The sequence below is a fragment of the Hyaena hyaena genome, unplaced genomic scaffold, assembly GCF_003009895.1.
Source record: "Hyaena hyaena isolate Hyena2069 unplaced genomic scaffold, ASM300989v1 scaffold_38, whole genome shotgun sequence".
NCBI lineage: Eukaryota > Metazoa > Chordata > Mammalia > Carnivora > Hyaenidae > Hyaena > Hyaena hyaena.
This window is the reverse complement of record NW_024080670.1, coordinates 2,779,441-2,802,127: the sequence shown is the minus strand read 5'-3', so window position 1 is coordinate 2,802,127 and position 22,687 is coordinate 2,779,441. Positions and strand designations below refer to the sequence as shown.

At 56.8% G+C, this 22,687-nt stretch overlaps 1 protein-coding gene across 1 annotated transcript in view; it reads left to right on the top strand.

Moving 5' to 3' along the window:
* PRRX2 (paired related homeobox 2) overlaps positions 1-22,576 on the top strand; it is a 43,552-nt gene extending 20,976 nt beyond the window's left edge. The window contains exons 2-4 of the mRNA XM_039229675.1: positions 20,024-20,211; positions 20,770-20,948; positions 22,119-22,576. Coding sequence (XP_039085606.1) covers positions 20,024-20,211; positions 20,770-20,948; positions 22,119-22,254 — 503 coding nt within the window. The 3' untranslated portion in view covers positions 22,255-22,576. The remainder of the gene's footprint in view (positions 1-20,023; positions 20,212-20,769; positions 20,949-22,118) is intronic.
* Positions 22,577-22,687: the final 111 nt, after the last annotated feature.

Below are 22,687 nucleotides of genomic sequence, written 5' to 3'. Positions count from 1 at the left end.
TCTGTTTTGGGGGGGTGTCCCTCTTTCCCTGAGAATCGCCATGAAACCTGAGTTTTCTCAGCCAGAACTTTTCAGCCCTTTGGGTACCCATTTGAAGGTAGTGACTCACTCCAGAAAGGTCCCTGTGTTCCGGGCAGGCGATGTTTGACCCATAGGTTGCATTGGGTCGCTGTGCAGGATCCAAATCTTAGTGACCCAGTGAGCAGGAAGCGGAGGCTTGACAGGGCCTCCCAATGGCTGCAGTTCTGGGGGACAGACATGCTGTCACCATCAACACAGTACTTGCTTTCAGAATCCTAAATCGGAGGTGCACGGACAAGGATGTGGGGAAATGGGTCAAACTGAGATTTCCACCCTTGGGTGGGCCGGAAACTGTAGTGGCTCATGAGTGCCAGGATTAGGGGCGCCCGGGGGGCCCAGTCGGTTAAGCATCCAACTTCAGCTCAGGTCATGATCTCATGGTTCATGAGTTCGAGCCCCGCATCGGGCTCTGGGCTGACAGCTCAGAGCCTGGAGCCTGCTTCTCCCCATGTCTCCCTCTCTCTCTGCCCCTCCCCTGCTCACACTCTGTCTCTCTCTGTCTCAAAAGTAAGTAAGCATTAAAAAAATTTTTAAGTCCCTTCATTTCTTTTCCTGGCTTGATAGCTCATTTCTTTTAACACTGAATAATATTCTATTGCCTCCATGGACCACAGTTCATCCATTCACCTCCCGGAGGACCGCTTGGTTGCTTCCAAGGTTTGGCAGTTACAAATAAAGTTGCCATGAGCGTCTGCGTGCAGCTTTCAGTGTGGACATATGTTTCCAACTCCTTTGGGCAAATACCAAGAGGTGCGATTGGTGGGTCATATGGTAAGAGGAGGGATCGTTTCTTAAAAAAAACAAAAAACAAAAAAACCTGACAAACTGTCTTCTCAGGGGGCTGCACCATTTTGCACACCCACTGGCCGTGAACGAGCGTTCCTGGGGCTCCACAGCCTCGTCGGCGTTTGGTGTCGTCAGTTCTGGGCTTTGACCGTTCCAGTGTGTGGTGGAATCTTGCTGTTGTTTTCACTGGCAGGTGATGTCAAGCAACTTTTCGTACGCTTCTTTGTTTGTTTTCTGTATCTCTTGTTTGGCGAGGTGTCTGTTGAGGTCTTTGGCCCAGTTTTTAAAAACTCAGGTTGTTTAGGGGCACACGGGTGGCTCAGTTGGTTGAGCGTCCGACTTCGGCTCAGGTCATGATCTCGCGGTTCACGGGTTCGAGCCCCATGTCGGGCTCTGTGCTGACAGCTGGGAGCCTGGAGCTGCTTCGGATTCTGTGTCTCCATCTCACTCTCTGCCCCTTCCTGACTCATGTCCCTCCCCTCTCAAAAATAAACATTAAAAATTAAAAAAATACTTGGGTTGTTTATGATTTAACTTTGTAAAAAACTTTTTCATGATAGGGTCTTAAAAATAATTGTTCTTGGGGCGCCTGGGTGGCTCAGTTGTTTAAGTGTCTGACTTCAGCTCGGGTCGTGATCTCCTGGTTTGTGAGTTTGAGCCCCATGTCAGGGTCTATGCTGACAGCTCAGAGCTCGGAGCCTGCTTCAGGTTCTAGATCTCCTTCTCCCTCTGCCCCTCCCCCACTCACACTCTCTCTCCTAGAAATAAATAAACATGAAAAAAATTAAAAAAAAATATTTTCTCGGGGTGAAACTTGGCTTGCCCACATCGACTAGCAACATGATATTCCCATGCAATGGGCAGAATATCATCCTTATTTTATTTTTTAACTTATTAAATTTATTTTTTTTAGTGTGCATTTTAGTTTCGAGGAAGAGAGAGAAAAAGAGTGTGAGCGAGGGAGGGGCAGAGAGAGAGAAGGAGAGAGAGAATCCCAAACAGGCTCCGCGCTGTTGGTGAAGAGCTCAATGCAGCAGGCTAGAACTCACGAACCGTGAGATCATGACCTGAGCCAAAACTTAAGAGTCGGGCGCTTAACCGACTGAGCTACCCGGGCGCCCCGTCCCTATAGTCAGTGGAGGGAGGATGATTTTCCTTGCCACCTCTGAGGGCCCTGGGCAAGGGTTTGCCTCCTGGCGATGCCAGATTTCTGCTCGTTTATTTCCTTAAGGAGGCAGAACTGAACATATTTCCCTTCGAATGCACCTCTGTGAGCTGTGTCACCAATGAATGTGTCAGGGGCCAGGGGGGCAGTGAGATGACGGCACGTGTGACACTGCCCTGGAGGGGGAAGAGCCCCGAGAGTGGAGCAAAACCCACGCCCCCTTTCTGGCTTTGTCCAGGACTCACCCAGTCCCCCTGAGCAAGTCCTGCGTCCTTTCCGGGCTCTGTCTTCCTCATCTGCGGAACAAGGACATCGCAGCCCGGCTCAGGACTGACAGGTGCCCGCCTTCTTATCAGAACCCCCTCCCTGAGCCCAGCCCCAAGCACAGCTAATCGCCCAGGGTTCCCCAGAATCTTCCTTAACACTGTGCTGCGGTGACTCCCGGGGGATTAGGAGTGTGGAGAGGGCACCACAGTGAGTCAGCCCCGGTCTGAGTGTTCTTTGAAGCCTTTCATGACTCTGAGTCTGAGCCGGCTGCTCCCTGGGGAGGAGGTGTGCACGCACCCCTGCTGGGCAGGACCAGGGACCCCGGTCCACCAGGAGGCGGTACAGTTCAGTGGTTAGGAGCTCAGGTGCCGAAGTCTGGCGCGTCAGGTGCCGGTGCCTGACTAGTCCCGCACTAACAGGCTGTGTGACCTTAGAGAAGTTATGAGTCCTCTCAGATCCTGTGTCTTCATCTGTGTAACGGGCTGCTGATGGTGTCTGTGTCCCGGGGTTGCAGGTGTGAGGACTCTGGAAAGTGATGTGTGCAAGGTGTGTCCGGCATGTAGGGGTCTCCATGGAGGGTGGCTGGGGGAGCCCCTTTCGGAATCACGAGAACGCGTATGGTGTCTGCGCACGACCCTGGGGGTCCAGCAAAGGCCGCAGAGCTGGGCCAGGCCTCTGGCTTGGGAGGTTCAAAGCCCCCCCCGTCCCCAGCCAGCCACCCCTCCTGCCCTGTTCGTGTCTACAGCGTCCAGATGAAAGGGGCCCACCTTACGGAGGAAATGGGGCTACAGGCCGCCCAGACAGGTCCAGGGGCAGGGCCGCAGCGCCCACTGGTTAATCTTTTGGGGTCACCTGGCGGCCCAGGGAGAAACTCAACACCTCACGGACCGGTGGCTGGGCTGGGTGGCGGCCAGGGCCTCATGAAGTCCCAGAGCCTCAAAATCCTGGGACTCCCGCCTCCAGCCCCCACCCTGGGCACCTGCGGTCAGTATCCCTGTCCAGAGGCTTCTGGCTAAGGAGGAGGGACAGGGGGAATAAGGGCGGGGAGCTGGGTTAGGAGCCCCCAGTTTGCTGGATGCTCCCCTCCCTGTACCAGGCTGCCCTTCCCGCACCCCCCACACCTGGTTCTGTGAGACGAGGGTGGGGGATGGGGCCCCACCAGCCCAGAGCTTTAACGTGGGACCTGACGGGAGGGCACAAACAGACGGACGCCTGGGCACATTCACCAAGGCGGTCACAGAGCCCATTACCTTCAGGCTGGGAACTTTTCTTAAAAGTGTGGTTTTGTTTTCAAACCCAGAACTTCTGACGGCCCCAGCTAACAAGCCCCCCAAGTGAATTCAGAGGGTATTAATGGGAAAGTTCTGAACAGAGCTCCTCCATGGTGTCAGCAGGTTTGGAAAAAAAATGCTTTTCTAGTTTAAGGGCAAATGTGGCACTTTGATGTGGGTCCGTTTTCTTATAAAGTCTCCTCTGAAGGGGGGGAAATGCTAAAATTTAACCTGGAGCCAACAAATTACTTGCAATTTGCAAGCACACGTGCTTACCTCTAGGGGCTAAAGGCCGTAGTGTGTGTGTGTGTGTGTGTGTGTGTGCGCGCGCGCGCGTGCACACACACACACGCAGCCATGTATGTTCATATAAAGACAGAGACAAGAAAACCCACTTCCACTCCCCGACCCACTTTAACACACTCGGATGGAGATCCTTTAATCTAGCATCCTGACGATTCCTACCTAAAGATCGTAGTTTCCTTTTAAAGGCAAAAACGCGACATGTCATCTACCCTTGAATAATAATAAAAAAAGGAGCTTCCAAACCAGGGCGGTTTCCTCCGGAGCGACAGGGCCTGGAGTGCACCCTTCGGCCCAGGGTTTGACACGGGGCGCATTTCGGAATGAGGGGTCGTCTTGGAACCTTGCCAAGAGAAAGAGTGCATGCGCGTGGCGCGTGGTTGAAGAGCCCCCCCCCCACCTCCCCGCAACCGCACCGCCTCCAGGTGCTCGGTCTCTGGACCTCAGCTAAAACCTCTAGGGCGCAGCCGAGGACTTGCTCTCTGAGAAAGGGGGCGTGGGCGCCCCAGGTAAAGGCCGGTGTTGCCACCGACTTTGAGCGACCTTGGGTTCCGGGTGTGTGCGTGAGGGGTTGAGGAGGAGGCAAATCCTGGTGCGGATCTGCCGGAGGCGGGGCGGGGGGGGGGTCGGGCTGGAGTGCTGGCGGTGCTGGTGTCCGACGACGGCCCAGTGGAATGCCCGCTCCGTTGCCTTCTCGGTGGGTAACCCTGGTGCGATGGACCGCTCCAGCCTCAGTTTCCCGACTGTGAAATGGGCGGGTGATGGCAGCAGCGTCTTCTCCTCGCCTCCCAGTGTGCGGCGATGCGCCCTCGCGGCGCCGAGCCCCGCCGTGCGCGCCGTGCGCGCCCGGGCAAGCGGGCGATGCCAGCCACCAGCTGGGGGTGGATTTCCGTGAACTTGGCTTCCCAGTTTCCCAGAACGGGAAGGGGCTGTCCTGATTCCAAGCCCGGGACCTGGGGGAGGGGGGTGCGGAGGGGGGAGGGAGGTGTCGGAGCCGGAGGGCAGACGGGGCGGCAGGAAGAGGCGGGGGAGGTCAGGCGGCCCGGGCCCCCGCGCGCCCCGCGCCCACCCTCCCGCGCGGGCGGCCGCCTCGCACTCCCACTGCGCGGCTTGGCGGCGGCGGGCGCGGGCAGCGCGGGGCTGGGCGCGCCGATCTATTAACGTCTTGTGTCTGGGCCGCGGGTCTGCGGCGAGGCAGGCGCCAGGGGCTCGCCTGGAACCAGATGTGCGGCGGCGCCGCTCTGGCCGCCACCGGCGCGGCGCGCTCGCACGCACGGGCTGGCGCGCACATGGTCGGGCGGGGCGGGCGGCGGCTGGGGCGCCGGGCCGGGCACCACCCCACCCCCATCCCCACCCCCGGTATCGGGTCGACCCCAGACCCGCGTGTGCGTAAAAGCGACCCCGGTGCCCACCCGCCAGCCGAGCGCCGGCGCGCCCCTCCCGGGGAAGGAGACCCGCGCGGGACGCCGGGCTGCCCGGGTTGGGGTCCGCCCAGCCCTCTGGCCTCATCCCCCGGAGGGATGGTTGGCCTCTTGGAAAGCCCCACCCCCCCAGGACCAGGGACTCTTCCCGCCCGCCCCCCAAGTTTGTTTTCTTAAGTTTGTGCGTAAGATTTTTAAAGTTCTGAGTCAGAGCTTCCCCTAAGATGAGGAGTTTGGGCCACGCTGGGAAATGCCACAGTCGGGGGAGGGGAGCAGGAAACGGGGCGAAGGAGACGGAGGGCTTGCCTTTCTGGGCCTCCTCTGGGGTCCTGTGGTGAGCAGGGGAGCTGGGCCCCCTGAGACCTCGGGCCTAACCAAATGGGCTCCCAGCAGAAGACCACTCCCAGCATGGGAAGTCAGGCAGATGGGGGCTGGGGTGGGGAGGGGGCACTTTGGTCCTCTAGAGGGAGGCCTCATTGAGAGCAGAGAGGAAGGACCGACTGGGTGGTGCTGTCAGTCTGGGCCAGCGCAGTGTGGCTGCCGAGGAGGCGGCCTCACCCAGGGCCTTGGGGTTTGGGGTGGTCCCCTCGGTTTGCAGCCCTTCCCGGACCTGTGGGAAGAGTGTTTCATAGAAAACCTTTGAAGATATGTGGAAAGAGTGCGTGCCCCTGGCTTTGCAGGCTTCCTTGTTCTAGAAGTGGGGAGCTGGGATGCTGAGTGGGGGGAAGGGACATCAGCCCCATAAACACCAGCACCCTGAAGTAGGTGCCGGCGGGCGGGCTGGGGGGCCTGTACCTCCTGCACCATCTCTAGGGGCTCCGGATGGCGTGGAGGGGCGGGCGGCGGTCTGGCCATTTCGCAAGCTCCCGTTCATGTCACCGTCGGCCCCTCGGAACACATCGCTCCTGGGGAGACAGAGGCCCAGAGAGGAGCAGTGACAAAGGTCACGGTCACAGGGCTGCAGAGAGGAGGAGGTGGGGTTCCAGCCTCCAGGCTGTGGGACTCTAGGGGTCAGACTCTGGGCTTGGGATCAGATCCCCCTTTGCATTTAGAAGCTCAAGGACCAAGGCGGCTCCCAGCCTTTAGGAAGGGAGGATGTTGGACCCCGTCCAGGGCAGGCAGCGCGGCTCCAGCCGCCTCCACCCACCTCCCCTACCGGGAGAATGGTGCCCCTGTTCCTTTGACCTCGAGCACCAGCAAAGCCAGGCTGGATCAGGCTCTGGCCCCTACATTTAGAGAAACAATAAATATATTAGTTTCTACGGATAGAAGGGTCGGGAAAGCGGGAAAGCTCATACACTTTACCCCAGTCTATAGTGCATACAAGTCTTCACGGATTTGGGCGGCCCAAGAATTGGGGTTACCTCTCCTCGGGACCCAATTTTCATCCATTCATTCATTCTTGCAGTCGGTCATTCAGATAGTCTTTCATTCAGTATTTATTGAGCACCTACTATGTGCCAGGTGCTGAGCAAAGAGGCAAGTTCAGTCTGGCTGGCAGGGCTTCCTGCTAGATCCAGCCCAGCTTCTGTGAAAGCATCCATGAAGGACAGACTTCTGGGGACACATGCAGGGAGGCCTCTGTTCTGTGGGGGGTGGGGGCTGGGGGAGCACAGGCCCTAGGGAAAAGGTGACCTACAGCTGTTGTTTAGGAGTGAGGCTTCAGTGTGCCAAGCACGCGGTTGCCCGCGATCCTCTCAGTAGCCAAGGTCTCCACGACACTGATACAAACACGAGGTTCAGAGAGGTTCAGTAACTTGCCGAAAGGTTGCACAGCCACTAGGTGCCGAGTCTGGGACTCTTAACAGACCCACCTGACTCCATATGATATACTAATGGCTGATGTGATTTTAGTATTTGCTGGGTCCCAGACACTGTTTTAAGACTTTTATGTACGTGAACTCATTCGGTCCTCGTAACAGCCGCGTAAGGGATATATGGTCGTCTCCATTCTCCAGATGGAAACCCTGATGCACAGAAAGGTCGTAACTTGCTCAGGGTCACGCAGCAGTGAAGCAGGGGTTTGAATCCCGGGCGGGCTGATTCCAGAGTCCATCTTTTAACCACGACGCTGGGGGAAGCAGCTTTAATACCTTCGTGGGGAACCTGCTCTGGCTGACCCGGTGGCAGGAAGGAGCCCGGAAGGTCCTGGCAGAGAGGTTGAAGAACTTACGCTGAAGTGGGTGGAGTGTGGAAACGCAGTGGAAGCACAAAGGAGAGCGCCAGTTCCACATCGTTCACAACAGAGAAAAACCCTAAAGGAGGTAAATGTCCAACGAGAGGGGATGACTCGTCAAGGGGCCTTGGTATCCCCATGGGGTGAAATGGTGCAGCCGCTCACGGGGAGCTGGACGGAGAGGGTGGAGGTTAAATGAACATCAACCGACACGTGCTGAGCCCTGGGCTGTGCCCCTCACGACAAAAGCAAGTGAATCTTATGGGACCTGCCCCATAAAATTGTGCGGTAGTGATAGTCGCGGACGCGATAGCTACGTGACTTGAGTGCTTCCGGGGTGCCAGGCGTTGTCTGAGCATGTTAGGTGCCGCCGTCTCTGTTTACAGTGAAGAAAGCAGACTCAGAGCCGTGAAGCCGCTTGTCCGGAGCTGGTGCGAGGTGAAGCCAGAACTTGAATGCGGTTATTTCCAGAAAGCAGCGTGTGGTCTATAATAGGTTGTCCACTGCACAACTATAGGGAGCACCAGTTCCACTAGAGTCTATGGGGATGGTGCCCTTGGAGTTGTGCAGTGCACAACCTGGGCAACCATACATGCTACCTCTGCGTACGTCTGATCTTAATCCTGGCCTTTTCATCAGTGCCTTGTCCAAAAAAGAAAACGTTATCCACGCACACCGAAGTGGACTCAGGTGTAAGCTAGATACATGCCGACACAGGCTAAAAAGTCCGCGAAAAATTAAACCATAGGTATGCTGGGACTTAGGGGTGATTTTTCTTCTTTCAAATGTCCTTCAGGGCTGGCCTTTGTTGTGGTTGTTCCCTCAACATTAAGAAAAGAAGAAAAATTGGGATTCTAGAGCAGCTTTCTCTGATACAAGTTTCCGCGATGATGAAAATGTTTCTTGGGGCGCCTGGGTGGCTTAGTCGGTTAAGCGTCCGACTTTCGCTTAGGTCATGATCTCGCAGTTCGTGGGTTCGAGCCCCGCGTCGGGCTCTGTGCTGACTGCCAGCTCAGAGCCTGGAGACTGTTTCAGCCTGTGACTCCCTCTCTCTCTGACCCTCCCCTGCTCACGCTGTTTCTCTCTCTCTCCTAAAAATAAAAAATAAAACATTAAAAAAAAAATTAAAAAAAAAAAAAAGAAAATGTTTCTTATCTGTGCTGCCCCGTGTGGGAGCCACTAGCTGCCTGTGGCTCTTGAACCCTTGAAGACGTGGCCAGGGTGCCCGAGGGGTGGGATTTATATCGTTATGTCATTTGAATTGATGTAAATTTAGATGGCCGAGTGTAGCAAGTGGCCACCGCACGGGCCGGGGCTGGGCAGCCGTGCCTTCTCTGCCCCCCCAGCTGATTTCCCTGTTGTACCTCATCATGCCAACCTTGTGGGTAAGAGACACTCTGCTGCAGACTCCTCGCTGGCCTGGGGCCGCTGGATTGGAGTCCGTGGGAGGGGACCTACGAGCCAAACTGTCAGTGGACACCCGTTTGAGAAATCAGGGAGACTTGGTCGCTCCATGAGGGGCCTCTGGGGTGGTGAGACGGGACAGGCAGGTTCCCAGAGTTGCACGCTCGCGAAGGCATTGGAAAAACTTGCCTCAATGGTTAGCAGCCCTTGGGGCGCCTGGGGGGCTCAGTCGGTTGAGCGTCCGACTTCGGCTCAGGTCACGATCTCATGGTTCGTGGGTTCGAGCCCCGCGTCGGGCTCTGTGCTGACAGCTGGGAGCCTGGAGCCCGTCTTCAGATTCTGTCTCCCTCTCTCTCTGCCCCTCCCCCGCGCACGCCCTGTCTCTCTCGCTCTGTCTCAAAAATAAATGTTAAAAAAAATGTTAACACCTTTTGGAGAAGGTCCCCGTGGACTGCCTCTCAGAGCATAAACTCAGACGCCTGGGAGATGGACTGTCTGTCTGCTCACCGAGCAGAGAACTGTCTAGACTCAGGGTTGGCTGTTTGTTCGAGGGTGTGACCAGGAACACCTTGGGGTGTCCCAGACGGCTCTGTGCCCCAGTTCCGAGTGTGCACCATGCTGGTGAGGCTGGTGGACGCTGACAGCCCCCCCTCCCCCCGAAATGTGCATCCCGCCCGCAGGTGCTGCCAATGGCCCCGGAGAGGCCTGGGGGGCTCAAAACTGGGACAGAAGCACCAAACCGGGCCCTCAGCAGCAACTTCACCCTGGCCTAGAAAGGGTTACCAAGAGCCCTTTCCTCCAGAGAGCAACCGCTTTGGGGACAGACAGACGGACTAGGCCTACATGGCCTGTCTCATCACAGCCTGGCTGGGTGACCCGGGTCAGTTACTTCACCTCTCTGAACCTCCCCATCCCCCACTGAGAACAAGGCAGAAGGCGGGACTGTATCACCGAGTGCCAGGCGCGTCATAAAGTTCAGTAAATGGAGGCCAAACAGAAAAAAAAAAAAAAGAAAAACAGGGTGGGGAAGGAGTCCTCCGTCCTCGCCCGTGGGCCTGGCTGCGGTGAGGAGGGCGGCTGAGCGCTGAAGACACCCCCGGAGCTGAGCCTCAGACACATTTTCCAGAGGGTCTGGAACTCACCAACGGGTCATAAAAACCCTCCAGCGATGCTTTAAAGGTTACCCTCTCTGGGAGTGCAGCATGGTTCCGGGGGCCTCAGAAGAAGGGCTGACGGGCGTGGCCTTGGCCTTTGCTGCTGTCTGTAAGGGGTTGGGGGGCTGGTGGGGACCCCAAGACGGAACCGGGGCAGCGGGGCAGGTTCTTCTGGGGCAAAAGAGACCTGACTTTCCATCAGGCCGACTTTACAGGGTGGGGTCTGCGGACAGCTTTCCGAGAGGCCATGAATCACCCAAAGTTCCGTGCAGAATTTTGTGTGCACCTGTGTTTTTCTGGGAAGGACCCGTAGAATTCCTCAGATTCCTCCAGGGGTTCACAGTCGAAAGTAGGGGGAAGGACCGGTGAGCCAGGGCCTAGTTTCACTTGGGAAAAAAATAATAGCGTGATCTCAGGAAAGCTCCAGACTGTTCCATCGGGGACAGGGGAGACTAGTAACCGTTCTCACCCCAGTGTACAGATGGTGAAACTGAGGGCCCAAAAAGGAGGGAGAGGGGAGTGTTCCCCATTCTCAGATGCGGGCGGCCGGAGGGGGGCAGGGGGAGGCAGTCATTTGCTCCCTGGATGGGCGACTGGTTGCCCCTCCCCAACTGTCCCCACACAAGCCCCATTGCTGGGTCAAGGGTAAGCTGCACCCTCCCCATTTCCTGGGAACCCAGGAATGGAGGGAGCGGAGAGGAGGCAAACGTGTGTTCTCAGGGGTCGGACCTCCCCTCAGTGGGCAGAACGTGGGACCCTAGTGTCCTGTTGGGAGTGCTTGGCCAAGTCAGTGCCCCCACCCCTTGCCGCCATTTGCCCATCTGCAAAAATAAGAGGCTTTGTTTTTTTGTTTTTGTTTTTGTTTTTTTAAATGTTTTATTTATTTCTAGGAGAGCGAGAGAGACAGCGTGAGCAGGGGAGGGTCAGAGAGAGAGGGAGTCACAGACTGAAACAGGCTCCAGGCTCTGAGCTGGCAGTCAGCACAGAGCCCGACGCGGGGCTCAAACCCACGAACCGCGAGATCATGACCTGAGCGAAAGTCAGACGCTTAACCGACTAAGCCACCCAGGTGCCCCAAAATAAGGGGCTTTGAGAGAGGATCTGTAAGGTCCCTGGAGGTCTGAGTCCTTGAGAAGACAGGAGGCACAGGCTTGAGGCCCCAGAGCTGTCTGTGCGCTTCCTTGAGAGCCAAGCTCTCCGAATGTCTCTCTCCCTGACCGGCCGCGCTCCCCACGGTTGGTTCCCAGCAGGTGAGGCCCTGGGGCTCCCCAAACCCCACACTGGCCCCCCGAGCAGCAACTTCAGCCTGGTCTGGAAATGGTTAACGCGGGTGGCTTTCCTCCAAGCACCAGCCCCTTATTAAAATGTAGGTCGTACAATAAATTTGGCATTTGGCCAGCGACCTTAGATTAAAACCAGACGGGGACCGGGTCGGACGTTAACCTCCTTCTTAGACCAAAGGGTGAGTGGAGGGAGGCTGCTCCTCTTCTAGCTGAATGACTCCCCGAGCGCCTTCCCTCCTGCGGTCCGCACTTCGGCCTGATGCTCCCACTTTCTGGGGGCGCAGGAGGCTGGGCTGCCCTCAGATGCGAGGCGGCCCCCACATGGGACATTCGGTCCCCTCTCTGGTGGAGACCCTCTGCCGCCACCCTGTCCTGGGTACTTCTTTCTGTAGAATAACTTTATTGAGATAATAATGCGTGTGCCACGCAACTCATCCACTGAAGGTGCACGCCAGTGATTGTTATTTATTTGTTAAATGTTTATTTATTATTGAGAGACAGAGCGTGAGCAGGGGAGGGGCAGAGAGGGGGGAGACACAGAATCTAAAGCAGGTTCCAGGCTCTGAGCTGTCCGCACAGAGCCCGACGCGGGGCTCTAACCCACGAACTTGAGATCATGACCTGATCCGAAGTCGGACGCTTAAGCGACTGAGCCCCCCCAGGCGCCCCTCCCCAGTGATTTTTAATATATTCACTTGATGGTGTAGCCATCACCAGGATTTTAGAGCATTCCCATCACCCAGAAAAGAGACCCCGCACCCCTTAGCCATCACCCTCCACACCTCACCCCTCTCCACCCCCAGGCCATAGCAGCCACTGATGCAAGCTCTGTCTGTATAGGTTTTGTTTGTTCTGGAGATTTCTCGTAATCGGCATCCCACCTGATGCGGCCTTCTGCGGATGGCACGGACTTCTTTCACTTTGCACGGTATTTTTAAACACAAATAATGTTTTTGAAGTTCGCCCACATCATAGCATGAATCAGCCCTTCGTTCCTTCTTAGAGTCAAAAAACATTCCGTCGTGCAGACAGACTGCATTCTGTGGACCCGGTCGGCAGGTGACGGGCATTTCGGTTGTCCCCAAGTTTGGGCTGTGATGAGTGACATCGTGGGGACGTGGGTTTCATTTCTCCTGGGTACATAACTAGGCGTGACGTTGCGGGGTCGGACAGTAACTCGGTATTTCACATTTGGAGGACCTGGCAGACCTTTCCAGAGCGGCTGCCCCATTTGACCTTCCCGCCACCGGTGCTCGGAGTTCTAGCCCCTCCAGATTCCTGCCCACACTTGTCATTATCTGTCTTCTAGCTCCAGCCGTTGTCCTGGGTGTGAAGCGGCGTCTCATTGTGGTTTCGAGTTGCGTTTTCTTGCTGACTAAGGATGAGCACCTTTTCACGTGCTTCTTGGCCACTTATGTATCTTCTTTGGAAAAATGTCGGATCCTTTGCTCATTTTTTTAAAATATTTTTATTTATTTCTAGGAGAGAGAGAGACAGCGTGAGCAGGGGAGGGTCAGAGAGAGAGGGAGACACAGACTCTGAAACAGGCTCCAGGCTCTGAGCTGGCAGTCAGCACAGAGCCCGACGTGGGGGTCGAACCCACGAACCGCGAGATCATGACCTAAGCGAAAGTCGGACTAAGCCACCCAGGCTCCCCTTTGCTCATTTTTAATCGGATGGTTTCTCTTTTTATTGTTGTGTTGTATGCATCCTTCATATTTTCTAAATGCAGTCTCTTACCAAATACATGATTTGTGGATATTTCCCTCATTCTCTGGGTTGTCTTTTTTACTTGTTTCTTTTTTGTATTTTTTTAATGTTTATTTATTTTGAGAAAGAGAGAGAATGGGAGAGGGGCAGAGAGAGAGGGGGAGAGAGAGAGCATCCCAGGCAGGCTCCGTGCTGTCTGCGCAGACACCGGCTCGGAGCTCAGACCCATGAAATGTGAGATCGTGACCAGAGCTGAGATCAAGTCAGAGGCTCAACTGGCTGAACCACCCAGGCGCCCCTTTTTCACTTTTGGTTTAAAAAAATTTTTTAATGTTTTATTTTATTTTTTGAGAGACAGAGATAGAGCGTGAGTGGGGGAGGTGCAGAGAGAGAGGGAGACACAGAATCGGAAGCAGGCTCCAGGCTCCAAGCTCCAAGCTGTCAGCACAGAGCCCGACGCCGGGCTCGAACGCACGAACCATGAGCTCATGACCTGAGCTGAAGTCGGACGCTCAACCGACTGAGCCCCCCAGGCGCCCCAACCCCTCTTCCACTTCCTTGATGGTGTTCACCAAAGTTTTAATTTTTATGAAGTCCGATTTCTCTTTCTTCCTTTAGCGGCTTGTTCATGGAGTGTCACATCTAAGTAACCGCCGTCTGGCCTCTTGAAGGGGAGGGCAAGCTGGCTTTGGAAGCTGGGACTTCCCATCGTTTTCTGGAGTGAGGCACTCCTTCATTTATATTGAGAAATAGTTTTGAAACCAAGCTTCTTGCCCGGTCCCCGGGGATACAGCAGTGACAAGGCCCACTCCGTCCCCACCTCCGAGAGCTGAGCGAAGTGGAAGAGACAAGCACGAAGCGGAAAATCGGGACAGAAGAATGACTTCACCGCAGACGCTCAGGAGAGGGAGGCGGCCCAGGGATCTGGCCTGACCTGGGGGCTGTCGGGGGGCCTCCAGGGAGGTGATGCCGCAAGTCTGCCCGTGTGACCTCACCAGAGGACCGGAGCCCCTCCTCTGTGTCATCGGCCTGGTCTCTCGTTGTCCGGGACCAGGGCCAACTTGGCCGGACATGAAGCCGGCTCTCAGCACCTCTCGCTTGGGACCCTGGCTGCAGGGGGGCCGGCGGCCTAGGGAAGCCCTCCAGGGGGCGCGTTTCTTCTCCCCCTGCCGCCCCCCCCCCCCCCCGCCCCGACCTTGCTTCCTTTCTTCCCTCAAATGCTGTTGGGCTGACTCAGCGCCACGCCTGGCCCTGGCCCTGTCTCACGGGCGGCGTGGCCTGCACCCCTTCCCTGGCCCCCCTCCCCTGTGCCCAGGAGCCCCAGCGGGCACCCCAGCTCCCGAAACACCCCTGCTGCCTTCAGCCTCCGTCCTCCCGGGTCACCCTCAGCCCGCTTAGGGGAGCCCCTCAGAATCCCCGGCTGCGGGAGGAGCGAGGGTGCAGGCCTCCGAGGGCCGCTTCCCGGCACCACGGTGATGAAGAGCCGGGGCCTTATGTCCGTCGGCAGGTTCGAATCCCAGCTCCGACCTTTACTAGTCCCACGGCTTTGGCGTGTTGCTTAACCCTGTGAGCCTCAGTTTCCTCATCTGTGAAATTGCGGGCTAGGAGCCCTCGTGTAAGGCCCCTATAAGGGTTAAGGAGGCGATTCCTGTTCCCGTTTTTCAGCTTCCCGTCACCCACTGCACTGCAGGCCTCGTACTTCTCACCTAAGGAGGTGAGAGCTTCCCCTCCTGCCACTGGAGACGGCTAAGGGCCAGTTTCCAGAATCCCGTGTGAGCCCGACGACGAGGGGAAACCCAGGGGTCCTTCAAAGGACCCCTCATCTCTTCCAGGAGACCCGGCGGGGAGGGGCGTGGGGGGCCGAGGCCTTTGCAGGCCCTCTGGGTCTTCCACCTTCATTTCCTTCCCCAGACTTTCCCGGCTGTAAATATTTCTGCAGCTCGGAGCTCCTTTGACCAAGGGCCGGTGTTAATTTGTTAAATCCACATCAAGGTCCCGGGGCCCCGTTGCTTATTTTCGCGAACGTGTTGGCAGAGATCACGTTGGAGGAGCTGCTTTTTTGGTCGGAATAAATGCTAATTAATAAAAGTTATTTATTTGGGTTGGAGCTCGCCGCGGCCCCGGGGTCAGGGACAAACTGACTATTTGAAGCAAAAACAAACAGAGCGCGTCTCTCAACAGCTTGAGAAAGGCAGAAACGAAGAGGCTGGGTTTATTTGTCTTAGGAAGAATTTGCAGTTAATTCCCTCCAGACTATTTAGACCCTTAAATTACACGGAGTAAGAAAAACCATGGGTGGAGGGGAGAGGAGCCAGCGCCGCTCCAGAATCTGGCTGAGAGCGGAGTTTTTAAATGTCTTTGGCCCGCAGTCAGCCGAATACATGGTATGTGTGAAATAATTTAATGGCAGAAAACTGTGCACAAGTCATTTTTTTTTTCTTTTATTGTAATGTAACCGGGGACCAAGTAATTTGGTTTTAAGGGAGAGGGAGGGCGGCGGCAGGCCTCTGCCATCTGAATACCTTTAGGGTTTAGGCTTTATTTTTGAACCCCAGAGAAAAAGCGGGACTTTTACAGAACAAAAGGAAACTTGGGGAACAGCCTGACTTGGAAAGAGCAGGGGGCAGGGGGTGGGGGGCAGCAATGGCTGGCCTGAGGTTTAGTGAGTATTTATTTTCCAAATGCTTCAAAATCCCCGCGTGGAGTCCCCGGGGGGGGACACACGCCCACCAGAATACATTTCTCAGGAGGTGACTCAGGAAGTAGGGGTGCAAATAGCCAGCACATCCGCTGGGAGGCAGAGGCCCCCCCCACGTTCGAGTCCTGAGTCACCTTCAGGACGATGCTTGAGTCGTCCTCAGCCTCTGTCCAGCAGGGACTGCGGGCCTGTCTTTCCGTTGCGGGCTGGGGCGAGGGGTCCCAGGGGCCAGGGAGAAAGACCCTTGGCTTCAACGTGAGCGACAATGCTAAGGGCCAGCCGCCATTTAATGAGCAAGTACTATGCTCTTGGCACGAAATTAAACTCTGCTCCTCTTAGGAACTTTATGAGCCTCTGGGCAAGCTCTCGTCCCTTGCGGCCTCCAGAGGTGAGGTCTTCCTTTGGAACAAAGCGACGCCGAGGGACACAGGTCCCACAGGCTGGGATGGAGACCCAAAGGCGTTTCGGCGCTGGGGAGGTGACATGAGGCTGTGTGCCCTCATCAGAGCTGCCTTGATGGGACCCCAGAAGCAGCGGATCGCAGCCCAGCGAGGAGCCCAGCTGGGGTTGGCCTGGGAGGTCTGGGGTCGTTGGGGGCCTGGTGATAAATATCGTAGCGGGAGCGTTGCGGCTGCAAGTCACCCCGCGGTGTAACTGGCAAAAAGAGCCGAGTTTCTTCCGGCGCCCGCTTGGCGGGGCAGAAGGTACAGAATGGTTTTCATTTAAACACCCTCGGTTTTGGATTGCTCAGAAACTTCTCGAAAAAGTCTCCTTTTTTGGCTGAAATGCCTACTGCATTGGGTGCGTGCCCAATGGCGTTGCCTGAAGGGGGGCGGAAATGGTCCCTGGGATGGCTGGCGTTCCAGAAGCTTCTGTCCCGCTTTCGGGGCTATATTGATCACCATCCGGCTTTCGGCTCATGGGGCCGTGTTATTTTGGTTTAGGTTTCTTCCCGCCCCAGGGGACAGGGGTGCGGGGCAGAGACACAGTTGCAGTCACCGGACATTCTCATCCATCTTCCCCTTTTCCTGGGGGAGGGGGTGGGGAGAGAAGGCTGGAGCCGGGCCAGGGGACGAGGCAGCTCCCTTGGGGCCACTCGCGGTCCCTGTCACTACCCCACACCCCCTTGTGTCTCCTGTGTTTGCAACGGTCCTGAACATCCTGCTAAACCAGGGCCGTGGGCATCGTGCACGAGAGGATTCTTCGGTGTGGGGGCCTAAAGGGTACTTAGCGACAGCCCCCACCTCTACCCATTCAATCCCCATGGCACTGTCCCCTCCCTCGCCCTCGTCCTCACCATCTAAAATGTCTCTAGACACCATCAGTGTCTGGAGGAAAAACTGCCCTCGATAGAGAACTTCTGGTCCGAACTCAGTTTGTAGGGGCCTCGCTGCCCCGGGGATTCCCCGAGTCCTGCCTGATAAGAGCCCCCCCTTCCCCCCACTATCACTTACCGCCTCATGGGACACCCCAGCCTCAGATCCAGTCAGTGGATTACCCGTGAGGCCACAAACCCTGCTAGCGGGGGATCTCATTTGAAAGCAGGGACTGCGTGGTAACCATTGCTGGGCCTGGAATGTTTTAGATGCTCAGCAGAGCAAATACCCCGCATTGTGCAAAGAACACTGGACGTAGTAAGGGCACATGTAACCGGGGAAGCAAAAATACGAGGTGTGGACTGAACTCCAAAAGGCTGACAATACATTTTGTTGGCAAAACAGACCCTCCCGTACACCGCTGGTGGGAACCTGGCCACATCTAGCGGGGTTTTTTTTTTTTTTTTTTATTGGCCCAGCGATCCTGCTTCTAGGACTCTACCCCAAACAGGCCCTGGCAAAAATAGAAAATCGTGTCTGCACCAGCTTATGCATCGCGGCACTCTTTTAACTGCAGGCGAAGTGCCCATGGATAGGACGCTGGTAGAATATACCCCGGGGGGGTGGGGGGCGCCTGGGTGGCTTAGTCGGTTGAGCGTCCGACTTTCGCTTAGGTCATGATCTCGCGGTTCGTGGGTTCGAGCCCCGCGTCGGGCTCTGTGCTGACTGCCAGCTCAGAGCCTGGAGCCAATTTCAGAGTCTGTATCTCCTTCTCTTTCTGACCCTCCCCTGCTCACGCTGTCTCTCTCTCTCTCCTAGAAATAAATAAAAAATATTAAAAAAAAAAAAAGAATAAACCCCAGAGGGGGTCCCCCAGCCAAACGCTGGTGGGGGGAGGGGCTGGGGAGAGCAAAGCAAGTGATCTCCGTGCACTGGCTGGAGGCATCCCTGGGCTATGCCGCTAAGTGGAAAAAAGCGAAGTGTGGAGCAGTACTTTGCGTGCTGTTTTTTATTAGGAAAAATATTGGACGTATTTTCTTACGTTTGCAAAAAAGCGATGCTGGAAGACTACAGCGAAAATGGATTTAAGAAATAAGTTCCTGCACGCGGAGGGAGGGGACATGAGAGAAGACAGAGTATGGAAAACAATCAAATAAACGGGGTTCTGTGTGCTGTACGGGGATGGAATGGTGTCTGGAATATTCTCCAGTGAAAACCAGGCTAGTTGAAGCACCGGTGTGTGTTCAGTATGATCTCATGCTTGTAAATTTTTTAAATGTACATTTGTAATCTTGTAAAGCACGGGGAGAGGAGAGTTTTTTGTTCTACTTTTTTACCCTCTTCTGGTATTTGAATCTATTCCTGCGACAAGCGGCGATGTGACTTTGTTATTAAAACATGTGCGTTTTTAATAAGAAAATTGGAGGGGCGCCTGGGTGGCTCAGTCGGTTGTGTCCGACTTCGGCTCAGGTCATGATCTCATGGTTCGTGGGTTCGAGCCCTGCGTCGGGCTCTGTGCTGACAGCTCAGAGCTTGGAGCCTGCTTCACATTCTGTGTCTCCCTCTCTCTCTGACCCTCCCCTGCTCACGCTGCCTCTCTCTCTCTCTCAGAAATAAATAAAAATATTTAAAAATTAAAAAAAGTCGGATACAGAAGGAAGTGCGGAACTGGGCAGTGTCGTGTGTGCCAGGGAGTGTGGTAGGAGATCCCACATGGACTCCGGTGATCAGGAGGGCTCCCTGGAGGAGTGGGCAATGAACTGGGCCCTTGGGGACAAAGAGTCAACAGTTCTGCCCATTGATAAGATTGTAATGTGACAATAGTGGCCGAATACCCCCCAACCTGTCCCCTCAAAGGACAGGGTGGGTCTAAAAGGTACTACTTGCTGACCCTGGGCCTTTCCCAAGGTTGTGCTGGGCATCCTTACCTGAGCTGCCCATTCTGTATCAGAGGCCAGCACAGACCGCCAGTCACCCCGCTGGGATTCTCCTTCTGGGTCATTTCCACCTCCGGTGCCTCTCCCCAGATGCTTTCCCTCCCTCCCCCTGATCTGATTGGAGAACTCTTGTACATCCTTGAAAACCCAGTTCAAGCACCACCTCCTCCGAGGAGCCTCCCCTGCTCGTCCCCCCATCACCCACCAGAGCTGAATCTCCTTCTCCCGTGCCCTGGCCTAGCCCTTGCCCCACGGCACCCGGCGTCTTCTCCGGGGGCCTGCCTCCCTCCATCTGCTGCCCTTCTCCCCAGTACCCAGCGCAGCCCCTGGAACATCGTGAGCGCTCAGCGTGCTGGAAGATACCCTTTTGCATGGTGGGGCCCCGGAAGACAGGTTTGGTTTGGTGACTAGGATCAGGACTCGGGTGCCAGACTGATGGTTCAAATCCCTCCTCTACCGCTTACTGGGTGCTTGAACTTGAGGAGGAAGCCGTGGCCTCCTGGAATCCCCCTCCCTTGCCCTTCTGTAATTTCGGGGGGGGGGTGAGGATGGCAGCCACTGTCTGTATGATTGCTGTAAGCAATCACTGTGGGTGTCCGAAGTGTGACTCCGACCCCTCTTTGTCGCGGGTTCTTAGAGGTCAACAACAGACACGGAAGGACAGTTTGCCATGCCCCAGAGCCGAGGCCAGGTGCTGAGGACACCCAGGTGTTTCCTCGGCCTCCCTGACCAGGTCATTTGTCCCTCGTGGCAGCGGGTGCCTGGGCCCTGGCTCCAGGATAGGGGTCTGACTGCTTTTGTTCACTGCTGTATTCCCCGTGGGCCCTAGCACTGCGCCTGTCACACAGTAGCTGCTCAGTTAATACGTGTTGAGGAATGAATGGATGCATGAAAGAAGGGATGCATGGAGTGACTTCAAGGAATCTGCTCCTGCTCTCGGGGCTGGACCATCCATCCACCTGCGGAGGGAGACACAAGGAGAGTGCCCAGTGCCGGAGTTGTGACCCTCTGGGCACCCGGCGCCTGCTGACACCCGATCCCCCTCCCGCAGGTGAGTGTCCGAGCCCGGGGCGCGGCGGCGCCGCCAAGCGGAAGAAGAAGCAGCGGCGGAACCGCACCACGTTCAACAGCAGCCAACTGCAGGCGCTGGAGCGCGTGTTCGAGCGCACGCACTACCCCGACGCCTTCGTGCGCGAGGAGCTCGCCCGGCGCGTCAACCTCAGCGAGGCGCGCGTGCAGGTGAGCGCTGCGCACCCAAGGCCACCGCGCCCTCGGGGGCGCGCAGCTGCGGACGGGAGTGGCCGAGGCCAGGAGGACCGAGGTTCAAATCCAAGGCCTGCCACTTCCCAGCTGTGCGGCCTTGAGCAGGTTACTTAACCTCTCCGCGTTTAAGGCGCCTCCCTGTAAAATGAGGATCGCGTGGGTCTATTTTATGAGAACCGAAATAGGTAATATATTTGTAAGTGGGCTTAGAGCAGTGCCCGATGTGAAAGGTCTTGATAAATAAAAGCCGTCTTGCAGTGTTCGGCGCTGCTCTGGACCAGCTCTGAGCCGAGCGCTCGGCCTGCCCCTCTCTGGTTACGACCTCATAACAAGGAAGGGCTGTTTTTCAGCCCTTTCTCCAGCACAGCTTGCCCAGCAGCCTTATCATCCCCATCTTACAGAGGAGTAAACAGGCTCAGAGAGGCGGAGCCGCCAGCCCGAAGCTGGTGGCAGAGCAGGCCCACACCGCCTCCGGAAGGATTTGGGTTCCCTTGCGGCTGCCGCGCCGCGTTCAACACACCTCCCCACCCCCAGGTCTGGTTTCAGAACCGCAGGGCCAAGTTCCGCCGAAATGAGAGGGCCATGCTGGCCAGCCGCTCCGCCTCGCTGCTCAAGTCCTACAGCCAAGAGGCCGCCATCGAGCAGCCCGTGGCTCCCCGGCCCACCACCCTGAGTCCGGATTATCTTTCCTGGACAGCCTCGTCCCCATACAGGTAAGGGCAGGACCCCCTTCCGGTCTTGGGGTTGGGGAGGGTGGGGAAGGCAGCAGTCTGGGCATCCGGTGGGGCCTCTCAGGGCCCAGGCTCCTTTGAGGATCTCAGACAGCTCCGAATGGTGTCCAGGTGCCCCTGAGCCTGGGTCCCCTGAGCGCATGGGCACGTGCGTGTGCACATGAGTGTACGCATGTGGGTGTTATATGAGCACGCGTGTGGACGTGTTTCATAAGCATGAGCTCATGCGAGTGTGTTTCCACATCATACTGTATGTGCACATGATTGTGAGTGTGCGTGCACGTGCACAAATGTGCACGCATGGTTGTGTGCGTGCATGATTGTGCATGTGTGCACGAGTAAGAGTGTGTGCACAAATGGAGGGGCGAGAAGATGAAGACTGCCTGGGGGGGTGCAGGACCCTTCCATGCCCCCGCCCCCCAGGAAGCTGGAAGCCTGGAGGCAGATTTCTGGGCTGGCAAGAAAGCACCAGCACCCGGTGTCGACCTCCCTGGGAGGCCAGGGAGGGCCGAGGGAATGGCTTCCCTGTCCCCAGGGGCCTGGTTGGGGCCCAGAGCCCTGTGCTGGGGGATCAAAGCTGGAAAAAGGTGACCGGGCAGGCAGCAAGAGAGAAGGGGTGCTGGGCTCACAACTCCAGGGGGGGACACGTGCCCCTTAATCTGTGCGAGTCTCTCTGCTGGTCTTGGGGGAGGCGGGGTCTGGAGGGCCGGCTTGCGGGGTCGGAGTCCTTGAGATGCCCATGTTGGCCAGCTCTCCCGCCCCGTCCTTACCTCCTTACCTGGGGCGGGAGAGCCGCCACTTCCGTACAGGTGTGTGTTCACTGCGTCTCTATTCTGCTCTGTGCCAGGCCCAGTGCAGGTGCTGGGGGGTGGGGGGGGGCAGGACCCGGGTCCGGGGTCTCCTGACCCAGGGAGGGATGCCTGCACTTCCGCAGGGGCTGTCTGTGTCCCCGTGCCATCTGTGGGCGTTTCTGACTCCTCCTCCAAATCGTCATGCCCATCCCGTGGCGGGGAGGGCTTCCCAGGAACGTGAGCTGAGGAAGGGAGGCGGGAGGACCGGAGGCCGGGGTCCAGGGCTGGCAGCCACAGGTGGGCAGCTTCGGGCAGCACGCCAGCCACAGCCACGTGTCCATGTGTCTTGTGTCGCCCCCAGCACGGTGCCGCCATACAGCCCTGGAGGCTCAGGCCCTGCGACCCCGGGAGTCAACATGGCCAACAGCATCGCCAGCCTCCGTCTCAAGGCCAAGGAGTTCAGCCTGCACCACAGCCAGGTGCCCACGGTGAACTGACGGCCAGAGCCAGCGGCCTCCCGGGGCTAGCAACGGCAAAGAGGGCAGATGTGCCGGAAAGCCACCTCCTCCTGTCCCCCGTCCCCAGGACAGGCTGGTTGGGCTCTCCTGCGCCCTCTCTCCAGTCCGGACTGCTGGGCCCGGGAGGCTGTGGAGATGCTGGGAGCCTGGCTCAGCCCCTGGTCTACAGCCGTGGGAGACTTTGGCCCATGACCTTGGAGGGGTTGGGCCAGAGGTGGAGCGGGAGCCCCACACGGACTGCATTTATTTTGTGTATTAAAACCTGAAAGCTTTTGTCTTTAAGAAATAAAAAAAAAATTGTTTTTAAGCCCCAAAAAGGTTGAGGGAGGGCAGATGAGGGCTGCAAAGTAATTGAGGGATGGCTTTCTGGGGCCCTGCTCTGGCCTGCAGCCAGAAAGGAGAAAACCTGCTG